The sequence below is a fragment of the Crinia signifera genome, chromosome 1 (genome assembly GCF_055691185.1).
Source record: "Crinia signifera chromosome 1, ASM5569118v1, whole genome shotgun sequence".
Taxonomy (NCBI): domain Eukaryota; kingdom Metazoa; phylum Chordata; class Amphibia; order Anura; family Myobatrachidae; genus Crinia; species Crinia signifera.
In genome coordinates this window covers 433,805,166-433,819,844 of record NC_139217.1, presented here as the reverse complement: position 1 = coordinate 433,819,844, position 14,679 = coordinate 433,805,166, and the positions used below count along the sequence as shown (strand labels likewise).

Below are 14,679 nucleotides of genomic sequence, written 5' to 3'. Positions count from 1 at the left end.
ATTGTGGCTAGATGTATGAGGATACATCTGTAATTCTTTAAAAAGCAATGTTCTATTCCTGACTGTGCTCCTAGATCGATGCCTTTATTATATAATGTTGCTTCTGTACTCATGAGTTACTAAGAATTGCATCTCGCTGTGGGTCTTCTGATCTTTGTCATTATACTGCTTATTGTGTGCAACATAAAGGCGATGTTCAATAAGATGTTTTTTTTTTCTCGTTCCCAGGATGAATTCCATTCACGTCTGCGCTTTAATCGACGAGGATTGGTTGCCATGGCGAATGCCGGACCTCATGATAATGGGAGCCAATTTTTCTTTACACTTGGTCGTGCTGATGAGCTTAATAGCAAGCACACCATCTTTGCAAAGGTCTGCCAATGCCACAAACATGTGGCTTATTTTTATTCTTTATTATTTAACTATGTATCTATGATAGTAAATTACTACTTGTGTTATTTAGTGTGTGCCGGATGCCATTTCCCCTATTAATACTAAAACTAGATTAAAGAATACACAATTTCTCAAACTTAATAATTTTGTGGGGGTAGAAACCAATAGAGTACACACACGGTGAGATATGCACTATTTTTCTGTTAGATTTTTCTTATAGAAGCAAAATCGATTAGAAATTCGAATGGGCATCGATTGGTTTTTCTTCATTCGATCCCAATGCGAGTTCCTGTGTAGTGTAAATCTAACAGAAAATAGTCTTGGCAGCCAAGACTATATAGTGGAAATCTAATAGTAGATGGTGCAAATCTAATGTGTTCACTGCAGCAATCGATTCGATGTCCATCTCCTGCCTGAAGCCAGTGTTGATCTAATAGCAAATTGAATGGAAAATCTAATAGAAAATAGCAGAGATTGAAAAGGAGCAAAAAAACTTCAGAGCAGGTAGGTTGAATAGTCCATATCTAATAGAAATCATATCGAAAATGAAATCGAACCTTGTGTATGTATCTAAAGGTGTGTTGCTTTAGTTACGATGTCCGATTCAATTTGGCATTAGATCTTTGCATTCAATTTGGCATTAGATCTGTACTTTTGCATTAGATATCGATTTCGATTTACGTTCAAGGTACAGTGTACATATTTGATTTACTGGATCAAATTCGATTATTTCCTTGCCTGCACAGTCTATATCAGTGGTAGCCAACTACAGTCCTCGAGAGCTACCAACAGTTCACATTTTCCAGACAACCTAACTGCTGCACAGGTGCGCTTATTACTAGCTGAAACATTTTCAAAGATCCACATGTGGAGCTAATTACTTCACTTGTGATTCTGTGAGGAGATCTGGAAAACATTAACTGTTGGTAGCTCTCGTTGCACTATCTACTATTAGATTTCCACTATATAGTATTGGCTGCCAAGACTATATTTCTATCCGATATACGCTACATAGGAGCATCGAATGTAGAAAAATCATTCGATTTTTCTATTCGATTTTGCTTCTAAATGTTTATATTTCAGAGCTGAATCCAATCTGGGGTCTACAGATAAAAAATTATACATACAGTATAAACCGAGAACTGCATGAAATTGTGAATGAGAAACAAACAAGGGAACCTTGGAAAACTATTCCGGTGTCCTTATGCACTGAGGATAAATTTTGGCACCAATTGAATACCGCCCATATTCTGTAAACTCTCATAAACATGTTCTGTAGTAGCACTCCCTCACATGAGTGACTTAACACAGTCTAAAAGGATTTGTATTAATATTGGAATTGCTCCTGTTCAGTTTATAAAATGGAAAGTTAATGAACGGTGGTTCTTTAGTCGTGCGCTGTCTTCCCTAGTACACAGTGTATCCTGTCTGAATATTGGCAAAGTAGGAGACAACATTCTGTCCAGTAATACTTGTGTTGTTCCTGTTGCCTTGGTATCTGCCTTGGCTCCGTAGACTAAACTCTGTGCCCTCTGTGTTCCAGGTTACTGGAGACACAGTATACAATATTTTAAGACTGACAGAAGTGGACATTGAAGATGAGAGGCCAGTCAATCCACATAAGATAAAGAGCAGTGAGGTAAGGTCCCTTCCCATATTTATGTATCTCATATCATCTTTCTACATAGGTCTAGTGCATGGGTCCTCAAACTGCGGCCCTCCAGATGTTGTGAAACTACAAATCCCAGCATGCCTTGCCACAGTTTTAACACTCCCTTATAGCAAAACTGTGGCAAGGCATGCTGGGATTTGTAGTTTCACAACATCTGGAGGGCCGCAGTTTGAGGACCCATGGTCTAGTGTCTGTGTCTCCGAAACACTGCCATCTGTTGGCAGAGAGTGAAACTACATATCTTTCTCTCTCACAAACACAGAGGCAATCAAGAGGTAGAAGACCAGCTTTCGAAGCATTTGCTTCGAGCGGGCTTACTAGTCATTCATATGTGTTGACCGTTTTGATTAAATTGTAAGTTTCATTGTCTATTCATGCATGTATGTATGTATGTGTATGTATGTGTATATATATATATAGGTTTTTGCAGTTTAGGCACTCCTAAATGTTCAAGAAATAACTGAGCTGGTGCAGGGCACATAGGTACATGAGCAAAAGCACTCAGAGGTCTGATGAAAACTGCCTGGGAGCAGTTGAAATGGCTGTCAGGTCTCTACAGCTGTCATTTTTTTTGCAATGATGTGTTTGCAATAAAAGTTATTTTGTTTTTTCACTTACATCGCTGAGTGCTGGCTTCAATTCCTTCAACACAGAGGGGGTAAGTGATATATATATATATATATATGTTCTGTGTCCCTGTGATCTCGCTGAAGCGCTCGGCACTTTTTCTCATCTCCTCATTTCTGACTTCCTCAGTATTCAACGTGTGGCCAGCTCGCCGGCCCCTTTTGCGAACTTAGCATAATTATGCGAGTTCAAATGGGAGTGCTGTAACTGGAGAGATCTGTTTTCTCCTGCTCTCCACGTGAGCTGGTCAGACTGGTATATTCCTGAGCAGGGTGTTCATCTCAGCAGCGTGTTCCTTGCATTTGTGGACTTGTATTTTTTTTTACAAAGGTTTAGAAAGGTTAATGTTTTGTTCAGTATTTATTTTACAACAAATGGCTGTGTGACTATTTTAATTGGGTTTGTGCAGACGGGTGTATTTTGTTCTGTTTGGCCTTTATCCTTGTGTTGTGCTTTTGGCATTGTTTCTTTGCCCTGTGTTTTTATTTAATTTATTTTATAATTGTTAGCGTGTTTAAAAGCCTGTTTGAGGGGCTAGGTGAGGAAGAAGAGAGGAAGCATGGGAAATTACTAGGAGAATTCCAAAATGATTTCTTATTGGTTACCATTAAAATAACTTATTAAATTCCAAATAAATTAATATAGAAGTACAGCATTATGGCACTTGCAATAAATACATTAGAGTACATTTTTTTTAATTTATAAGCCATAAAAAAAAAAAAAATAACAACTTTAACAAAGATAACCCTACAGTTCACCTAAAAAAGATGCCGAGGGAAAAATGGAGAACATCTCTAAAAGAAGAAACCAGCAGGACTCGCAATTTGTGCATTGAAATCACTTTTTGAGAGAGACACTAAAATCCCCATTGAACAGACATTGCGAACATCGGGGAGAAGTGCAGGGTGAACGGAGTTAGCTTCGCAAAATATTTTTTGGGAAGCAACAGAGTTGAATACAGGGAAGCACAAAATATGAGCGAAAACTTCACTACTCTCAAAAAAAATGCACACTCACCGTTATTTACGGCGACATAGGAGCATTGAATACATGCCAATGACAGCAATTACTAGGAGAATTCCAAAATGATTTCTTATTGGTTACCATTAAAATAACTTATTAAATTCCAAATAAATTAATATAGAAGTACAGCATTATGGCACTTGCAATAAATACATTAGAGTACATTTTTTTTAATTTATAAGCCATAAAAAAAAAAAAAAATAACAACTTTAACAAAGATAACCCTACAGTTCACCTAAAAAAGATGCCGAGGGAAAAATGGAGAACATCTCTAAAAAAAGAAACCAGCAGGACTCGCAATTTGTGCATTGAAATCACTTTTTGAGAGAGACACTAAAATCCCCATTGAACAGACATTGCGAACATCGGGGAGAAGTGCAGGGTGAACGGAGTTAGCTTCGCAAAATATTTTTTGGGAAGCAACAGAGTTGAATACAGGGAAGCACAAAATATGAGCGAAAACTTCACTACTCTCAAAAAAAATGCACACTCACCGTTATTTACGGCGACATAGGAGCATTGAATACATGCCAATGACAGCAATGAAATCAGGTGTGGAGTTGTTCCTTCGCAACGGTTTCCCAGATCGTCTACCTTTTTCCCAGATCATCAATGAAGGCCAATTAAAACTTGGTGTTTTTTAAATTTCTAAGTGAAATTTCCCCAAAACGGCTTCGTGGTGCACACCACCAGGTCCAGAGGTATCTTGCTGCTGAATTTGGTGGCTCTGAGTGCCACGGTGTGTCCGCAATGCAACGGACACTCAAACACGCACGCGCACACACACACTCTTCAACTTATTATATATATAGATATATAGATATATAGAGAGAGAGGTAGAGTAGTGACGTTCACGTCGGAAAGACAACCCAATGTGGTATAATATCTGTAGGGAGGTAGCACGCAGGTACTCCCGACAGCCAGAATCTGGCTGTCGGGAGTACCTGCGTGCTACCACCCTACAGATATACCACATTGGGTTGTCAAAAAGGGGAAGGGGGGTGATTGGTCGCACTGGTATTAGAGAAAATATATTGGAACCTCTTTATTATAGTTCGTGGTAGATACTCTATATAGTCATGAGGTGTGCTACCGCCAGACAGTGATACACTAGTACAGAGGAAACAACAGAAAGTCTTTTTTGGCGGTGCACTGAGAGGAGAGAGATTTTTTTAAAATATAGCTTTTATTAATTAGTTTAAGAAATTAGATGCGAAATATAAAATCAAAACATACAACATAAATTGACACTGGACTCATTAAAAAGGGGGAGAGAGAACCTCCCCTTATCGTAGTGGGGGTAGATATCTGGATTTATTATGTATAATCACAAAATCTGCTGATTGCTTAGTGTGTACCCTAATACAATATGGTGTACAATCTGTAGTCGCTGATGTTTCCTATAAGGGGAACCGTGTCCCTGTGTTATATAAACATACTTATACAGAGTAACCAATATCTTTATTTGTATTAGATGCACGCGGTGTAACAGTAACTAGTTATGTTACTGTTCAAGTGAAAACAAATTGATTCACAATTGCCGGACACACAATGTCTCTAATATGCGCCGTGCTGCAAGATCATCAGCTACGATCGCAGTCTGAGGGGGATTCTGCAGGGACGGCGTCCCGTCTGCAGCTATCACCCCTGGAGGCTGTGCACACTGCCGGTAAGGGCTAGTGGGCACACGGATAAATCGCCTGGAGAGTCAAGCTCTCCTACACTGATATTCACCGCGTGTTGCAGCCGGCGGTAGTATATGCTGTCACCGAGATGTGACCCGCATGTGTCTCCGGCTCTTGGTCAGGTAATTAAAACATATAAACAATCAATTTACATTCCCCAGCTACCCCCACTAAACGATCCACGCCTAACGCGCGTTTCGCAGTTTTGCTTTTTCAAAGGCTAACCGAGCGGGCGCGCTCAGGTCACCTATATACTAACCCCCAATTAATATTCATGGTTCTGGGCGTGTACACACTCTCTCATTGGTTGCCGTCATAGGGTCTATTTTTCAATCATGTTAGGAGATATGTATTGGTGAATTTCATTCATCAAACAATATTGGTATATCCTCTCGGAATCTATCCTTATGTCGTATATCCTCGACTCATATGATCTCATATGTACGTATCTTCACGGTGATATTAGTCCCGTGATCTTTCTACAGGGGAACGGATATTGTGTGGTTTAAGATTTCACTGGTGTAATCCTATCAAATTGGGGCATTCTCTTAAATATTGCTACATATTAGTGTCCATATTGCAAATATAATGTAGTACAAGCCGGTTCTGGTTCAACGTGTCGATTTCTCCCTTTCTTTTAATATAAAATATATATTCTATATCTAGGTATTATAACATGAGAATATCGCCATTATTGGCATTTTATTGGGCAGTTTCTTCTATTCCAGTTGTCATTATATATCTCAGTATGTCGTAAGGGCATACCGTGTTGCCAGCGATTTGTGTATTTGTGATCTGTGGTTAGTGTATTATGAATGAGAGAGTGATATAGTATCAATCTGATGTACAGTTATGATACATTAGTGCAACAAATAAAGGTGAAAATTATTATAAACAGTGAAAAAAAGACTATTAAAGCAAATGTGATGTGAGTGCAAACGTTATCAATTCCTGTGGTATAATACAGTGATATAAATAATATCAGTGAAAAATATCTCATACAGATATCATCTGACAAAGTCTGACAGGCTGTCCTCCTTTGATCAAGTTTCATTCTTCCAAAAATAATAATAAAACTAATCAATATAAGTGAAATCAATATTAGAGAAAAGGTGAAAGTGAAAAGTGTTATACGTATGGTGTTTTATATCGGTAATGCGCCAATTACTCCCAATCACAATGGGAAGTAATTAAAGATTCCCAGATAGACCCGGGAGTGTAGTCGACACAGACTGGGTCGTCATTTATACATGAGTTCGTTCTGGGACCTCAGAGTGTCCAATTTCAAGATGTCCGGTTGTTCTATAGAGTCCCTTGTTTGGTTTCCCTTGTGCTCATTCCTCACACATAGTATTACCCATCTGGGTTGTATGTTGGATCATGTCAGTTTCATATCCAGAGCATCGGGATAGATTACATATTCACTTCTATTGTTATGTTTGTCTAGGGATGTGTCCCTACAGTCCACCCTAATAAGTTATATACACCAAAACTTATGTGGGTTAGTTATTTCGTGGAGAGGGGGAGGAGAATCTCAACAGTGCAGTCGACATAACTGACACCATTGTTCCTGATGTGTATCTATTCAGGGATTTATTGTATAGTGAGTCCTCTGGCATATTTAGTTTTATCATCTCCCCGTGTGTGTTTCTCATGTATGTAGCTACCACACGGGTTATAGGTTAAACACTCCAGATGTATTATACATAAAGCCAGAGTCATTCATATACTTATCCCTATGTCAGGTTGGTATATCCCACATGTAAGTTCACTCCAAACCACATGGTGTATTAAATTTCACACAGGATTTTTTTGGGGGGGGGTTTGTCACTTCTATCAGATATGAGGTTAAATATTGTGACTCGATGTCATTCATAGTCCCTTGTGGTCCCTATACTCGCCTATGGTGATCTTAAATGGCTGGGATGTGAAATTACTAGGTGGTATTATTGTCATACATATCCCTTACTTAAAAGGAAAAAGGATTTTACCGGGAATCACAGGAAAGCAGTATAGTTGTTCTCCTCATTAAGTCCATCAGGGGACATAGTTCCCATGAGGAAAATGAGTCTTGTCTCTTGTTTCAAAAGTTCCTTGTCCCAGTCCCCCTTCCGTATGCCCATCTCCACTTTAAGCATTCCGAAGGCCTTCAAACCCCTTGGGCTCCCCTGATGGAATTTTAGGAAGTGCCGGGCAACCGGGGTGAGGGTTTTAAAGTTTTCTTTATCCCTTTTGGCATTTTTGATGCTCGAAAAATGTTCATACAATCTCTTTTTGAGAGGTCTCCTGGTTTTGCCAATGTATCTTTTCCCACAAGGGCATTCGAGATGGTAAATCACTCCAGCTGTGTCACATGAGATGTATTGGCCAATTGTCCAGGTTTTATTAAATTTGTCTACGTAGGACCGAGTCTGAGTCATAATGGAACACATTCCACATGTCCCACACTTGTAGGAGCCCTTTTTACATATTTTCGGCCTGGTATCCTTTTCAAGATGACTATGCACGAGGATATCTTTCAAATTCCGACTCCGTCTCCAACTGATATCCACCCTTTCACCCAGGAAGCCACATAAGTCCCTATCCGTTTTTAGGACGTTAAGATGTTTATTCAGAATTCCCTGGATTTGTTTCCACTCATTACAGAATGTCCCTATGAACCGCACCTTCTCCAATGTGTCAGGTTTCTTTGGTTTGGGGACAAGGAGTGTTTCCCTCTTTGTTCTTTCTGTATCCTTCATGGCTTTCCGTATGGTACGGCTACTGTATCCCCTATGTTTCAACCTTGAGCTCAGTTCCTCAGATCTTAGATCGTAGGTGGCCTTACTGGAGCAATTTCGCTTTGTGCGCATAAATTCTCCTTTCGGGAGGCCTAGTTTCACAGGTGGAAAGTGTGCACTGCTCTGATGTAGAAGGGAGTTGGTAGCCGTACTTTTCCGAAACAGATCAGTAGTAATTGACCCATCTTCCTCTACATTAATTCGCAAGTCCAAATATTCGACCCCATCTTGACTCATGTTGTAGGTCAGTTTTAAATTCAGATTATTTCTGTTGAGTATGGTCATGAATTCAATAAAGAGGTTTTTGTCCCCCTCCCAGATGATAAGTAAATCATCTATATAGCGGAGCCACATCAATATGTGGTCCGTATATAGTTCATTTTTCTCCGAAAAAACATGCTCGCGTTCCCACCACCCCAGGTACAGGTTAGCGTACGTGGGGGCACAAGTGCTCCCCATCGCTGTCCCCCGCACCTGGAGGTAGTAGCGATCTTCGCAAACAAAATAGTTTTTAGTGAGTACAAACCTCAAAAGTTTGATGATGAAATCATTCAGGGGTGCCTCTCGGTCCATACTTAAAAAATACCTTGTCGCTTCAATGCCAAAGTCATGGATAATGCTTGTATAAAGACTTTCGACATGGCTTGTCACGTGTGATGTCGAAAGTCTTTATACAAGCATTATCCATGACTTTGGCATTGAAGCGACAAGGTATTTTTTAAGTATGGACCGAGAGGCACCCCTGAATGATTTCATCATCAAACTTTTGAGGTTTGTACTCACTAAAAACTATTTTGTTTGCGAAGATCGCTACTACCTCCAGGTGCGGGGGACAGCGATGGGGAGCACTTGTGCCCCCACGTACGCTAACCTGTACCTGGGGTGGTGGGAACGCGAGCATGTTTTTTCGGAGAAAAATGAACGATATACGGACCACATATTGATGTGGCTCCGCTATATAGATGATTTACTTATCATCTGGGAGGGGGACAAAAACCTCTTTATTGAATTCATGACCATACTCAACAGAAATAATCTGAATTTAAAACTGACCTACAACATGAGTCAAGATGGGGTCGAATATTTGGACTTGCGAATTAATGTAGAGGAAGATGGGTCAATTACTACTGATCTGTTTCGGAAAAGTACGGCTACCAACTCCCTTCTACATCAGAGCAGTGCACACTTTCCACCTGTGAAACTAGGCCTCCCGAAAGGAGAATTTATGCGCACAAAGCGAAATTGCTCCAGTAAGGCCACCTACGATCTAAGATCTGAGGAACTGAGCTCAAGGTTGAAACATAGGGGATACAGTAGCCGTACCATACGGAAAGCCATGAAGGATACAGAAAGAACAAAGAGGGAAACACTCCTTGTCCCCAAACCAAAGAAACCTGACACATTGGAGAAGGTGCGGTTCATAGGGACATTCTGTAATGAGTGGAAACAAATCCAGGGAATTCTGAATAAACATCTTAACGTCCTAAAAACGGATAGGGACTTATGTGGCTTCCTGGGTGAAAGGGTGGATATCAGTTGGAGACGGAGTCGGAATTTGAAAGATATCCTCGTGCATAGTCATCTTGAAAAGGATACCAGGCCGAAAATATGTAAAAAGGGCTCCTACAAGTGTGGGACATGTGGAATGTGTTCCATTATGACTCAGACTCGGTCCTACGTAGACAAATTTAATAAAACCTGGACAATTGGCCAATACATCTCATGTGACACAGCTGGAGTGATTTACCATCTCGAATGCCCTTGTGGGAAAAGATACATTGGCAAAACCAGGAGACCTCTCAAAAAGAGATTGTATGAACATTTTTCGAGCATCAAAAATGCCAAAAGGGATAAAGAAAACTTTAATACCCTCACCCCGGTTGCCCGGCACTTCCTAAAATTCCATCAGGGGAGCCCAAGGGGTTTGAAGGCCTTCGGAATGCTTAAAGTGGAGATGGGCATACGGAAGGGGGACTGGGACAAGGAACTTTTGAAACAAGAGACAAGACTCATTTTCCTCATGGGAACTATGTCCCCTGATGGACTTAATGAGGAGAACAACTATACTGCTTTCCTGTGATTCCCGGTAAAATCCTTTTTCCTTTTAAGTAAGGGATATGTATGACAATAATACCACCTAGTAATTTCACATCCCAGCCATTTAAGATCACCATAGGCGAGTATAGGGACCACAAGGGACTATGAATGACATCGAGTCACAATATTTAACCTCATATCTGATAGAAGTGACAAACCCCCCCCAAAAAAATCCTGTGTGAAATTTAATACACCATGTGGTTTGGAGTGAACTTACATGTGGGATATACCAACCTGACATAGGGATAAGTATATGAATGACTCTGGCTTTATGTATAATACATCTGGAGTGTTTAACCTATAACCCGTGTGGTAGCTACATACATGAGAAACACACACGGGGAGATGATAAACTAAATATGCCAGAGGACTCACTATACAATAAATCCCTGAATAGATACACATCAGGAACAATGGTGTCAGTTATGTCGACTGCACTGTTGAGATTCTCCTCCCCCTCTCCACGAAATAACTAACCCACATAAGTTTTGGTGTATATAACTTATTAGGGTGGACTGTAGGGACACATCCCTAGACAAACATAACAATAGAAGTGAATATGTAATCTATCCCGATGCTCTGGATATGAAACTGACATGATCCAACATACAACCCAGATGGGTAATACTATGTGTGAGGAATGAGCACAAGGGAAACCAAACAAGGGACTCTATAGAACAACCGGACATCTTGAAATTGGACACTCTGAGGTCCCAGAACGAACTCATGTATAAATGACGACCCAGTCTGTGTCGACTACACTCCCGGGTCTATCTGGGAATCTTTAATTACTTCCCATTGTGATTGGGAGTAATTGGCGCATTACCGATATAAAACACCATACGTATAACACTTTTCACTTTCACCTTTTCTCTAATATTGATTTCACTTATATTGATTAGTTTTATTATTATTTTTGGAAGAATGAAACTTGATCAAAGGAGGACAGCCTGTCAGACTTTGTCAGATGATATCTGTATGAGATATTTTTCACTGATATTATTTATATCACTGTATTATACCACAGGAATTGATAACGTTTGCACTCACATCACATTTGCTTTAATAGTCTTTTTTTCACTGTTTATAATAATTTTCACCTTTATTTGTTGCACTAATGTATCATAACTGTACATCAGATTGATACTATATCACTCTCTCATTCATAATACACTAACCACAGATCACAAATACACAAATCGCTGGCAACACGGTATGCCCTTACGACATACTGAGATATATAATGACAACTGGAATAGAAGAAACTGCCCAATCAAATGCCAATAATGGCGATATTCTCATGTTATAATACCTAGATATAGAATATATATTTTATATTAAAAGAAAGGGAGAAATCGACACGTTGAACCAGAACCGGCTTGTACTACATTATATTTGCAATATGGACACTAATATGTAGCAATATTTAAGAGAATGCCCCAATTTGATAGGATTACACCAGTGAAATCTTAAACCACACAATATCCGTTCCCCTGTAGAAAGATCACGGGACTAATATCACCGTGAAGATACGTACATATGAGATCATATGAGTCGAGGATATACGACATAAGGATAGATTCCGAGAGGATATACCAATATTGTTTGATGAATGAAATTCACCAATACATATCTCCTAACATGATTGAAAAATAGACCCTATGACGGCAACCAATGAGAGAGTGTGTACACGCCCAGAACCATGAATATTAATTGGGGGTTAGTATATAGGTGACCTGAGCGCGCCCGCTCGGTTAGCCTTTGAAAAAGCAAAACTGCGAAACGCGCGTTAGGCGTGGATCGTTTAGTGGGGGTAGCTGGGGAATGTAAATTGATTGTTTATATGTTTTAATTACCTGACCAAGAGCCGGAGACACATGCGGGTCACATCTCGGTGACAGCATATACTACCGCCGGCTGCAACACGCGGTGAATATCAGTGTAGGAGAGCTTGACTCTCCAGGCGATTTATCCGTGTGCCCACTAGCCCTTACCGGCAGTGTGCACAGCCTCCAGGGGTGATAGCTGCAGACGGGACGCCGTCCCTGCAGAATCCCCCTCCGACTGCGACCGTAGCTGATGATCTTGCAGCACGGCGCATATTAGAGACATTGTGTGTCCGGCAATTGTGAATCAATTTGTTTTCACTTGAACAGTAACATAACTAGTTACTGTTACACCGCGTGCATCTAATACAAATAAAGATATTGGTTACTCTGTATAAGTATGTTTATATAACACAGGGACACGGTTCCCCTTATAGGAAACATCAGCGACTACAGATTGTACACCATATTGTATTAGGGTACACACTAAGCAATCAGCAGATTTTGTGATTATACATAATAAATCCAGATATCTACCCCCACTACGATAAGGGGAGGTTCTCTCTCCCCCTTTTTAATGAGTCCAGTGTCAATTTATGTTGTATGTTTTGATTTTATATTTCGCATCTAATTTCTTAAACTAATTAATAAAAGCTATATTTTAAAAAAATCTCTCTCCTCTCAGTGCACCGCCAAAAAAGACTTTCTGTTGTTTCCTCTGTACACATTGGGTTGTCTATCGGACGTGAACGTCACTGGGTTGTGAACCCTAATTGATTATTGACAGTCTGGTTAGTCTGTTCTTGCCGAGATCCGGTATTTCGGATTTATAATATCCACCACCTAAGGATTGCTGTGGACTTACCTCCCAGCAAAATTTATATCTACGTGCGAGGGTCACTATACTATACCATACTATAGATTATAAAATCTCGGACAAACCATCTACTTTAAGGAAACTTGTTTCTGCACAATTGTTGATGTACAACTTTTGTGTATTCAAACCCCTGATGAAGTCTTTTTCAAGACGAAACGCGTTGGGCTGTTGAATCTATATCCTAAAGATGAAATCCAGATGTAAACCATGAAAAATCTGTTTTAATAAAATTGTTTTATTATTGAATTTCTAATACATTGAAATTGGATTTGTTAATCACACCATAAATAGTAGTGGTGACTTTTCTTATAGATGGTGGAGAATTTATAGCGCTCTCTACTCTCTCTTTGTCTTTGTTATATATCCCACTAACAGGGGGGATTTGTAGAGAAGTAGCTTTGTTTACTGGGCGCTCTTGGGGTCACTTTGTGTTATATATATATATATATATATATATATATATATATATATATATATATAGTGCCTTTGTCACTAATTTCATTTAAATGTACTTCTCCAGTCACGATCCCGTGCACTCATTGAAGGGGTTAATCGGTCCGCAACCCTTCTGGGTGGGTGAGAGCCGCTCAAGCTGTGGTTGTGAATGAGAGACCCTTGTATATGAAGGTATGCGAGATCTATCAGTGTTATCATCTGACGCTGTGGCTAGCGTCCGGTTGTCATGGCAGTGCTGGTGTGAGCGGCGCTAGTCTATGACATCCGGGGGTGTGCGTCGGGTTGCCGGAGACGCGGATGAGAGCTGCGTCACATCATCCTCCGGCACCTGATTCGTAACAGCTGAGTGGACAGAGACGCTGAGATGCGGAAACGGCGCGAATTTGAACATTTAAAAAGGTACTGTTGCAGGAGTGTTTTGTCATTCTGCCTTCTGTATTTTATTCCGCTTCTTGAGAAAGGGGCTGATGCCCACGAAACGAGCCGTTGAGGCCTGAATAAAGAATTAAGTTGCTGCAGTGACGTGCTGTCTCTCTTTTTTCATTTTGGAGGGGAGACCCAGACTGATATAGATATAGATATATAGATATATATAGATATATAGAGATAGATAGATATATTTGGACGGAGAGTACTAGGGCAGCCCTCCGGGACTTCTCAACGGTTCAAAAAACTGCAGACCACACCATATTTGCAGGTACTGACTTTTTGATCATTTTATATCGTTATCAAAGACAAAGCATGACCCACAAACACTTACCTAAATAGCCAAGAGAACACCCATGTGAGCGCGTCCTACGTCACCCGGCATGATCCACAGTGGCGCTGCAGCTGTGATGTCATCAGACACTGCTTACTCTGCCCATCTGTGTTCGTAGCCATGGGGACGCGGCAACGCTGAGAAGAAAAAAGCAAAAATAAATAGCAAAACTGCATAAAAAGCCTTTGCATGTAGCCTCAGAAGCAATGTGCCTTAGACAAGTATGAATATCTAGATAGAAAACACAAGAATCTAGCTGTGCCAGCAGCATAGGAGAATGCTAATATGGAAAATGCAACATGACGCGATCTAATGAATAAGATAAAACATAAGCAAAAAGAGGCAATAAGGTTCATAACTAGCAGGCTAACACATAACCTGTCAAAAAACAAGTAGTACAGTAGAAGAGCACACTAACTATAAAGTGGCTAGAACTGACATGAATGTGAAAATCGGAGAAAGCAATTCAATGATAGATATTCA

At 40.1% G+C, this 14,679-nt stretch overlaps 1 protein-coding gene across 1 annotated transcript in view; it reads left to right on the top strand.

Moving 5' to 3' along the window:
* The window catches only part of CWC27 (CWC27 spliceosome associated cyclophilin), a 251,153-nt gene that overhangs the window by 53,587 nt on the left and 182,887 nt on the right, over positions 1-14,679 (top strand). Inside the window, exons 4-5 of the mRNA XM_083153032.1 lie at positions 229-372; positions 1,937-2,032. Coding sequence (XP_083009158.1) covers positions 229-372; positions 1,937-2,032 — 240 coding nt within the window. The remainder of the gene's footprint in view (positions 1-228; positions 373-1,936; positions 2,033-14,679) is intronic.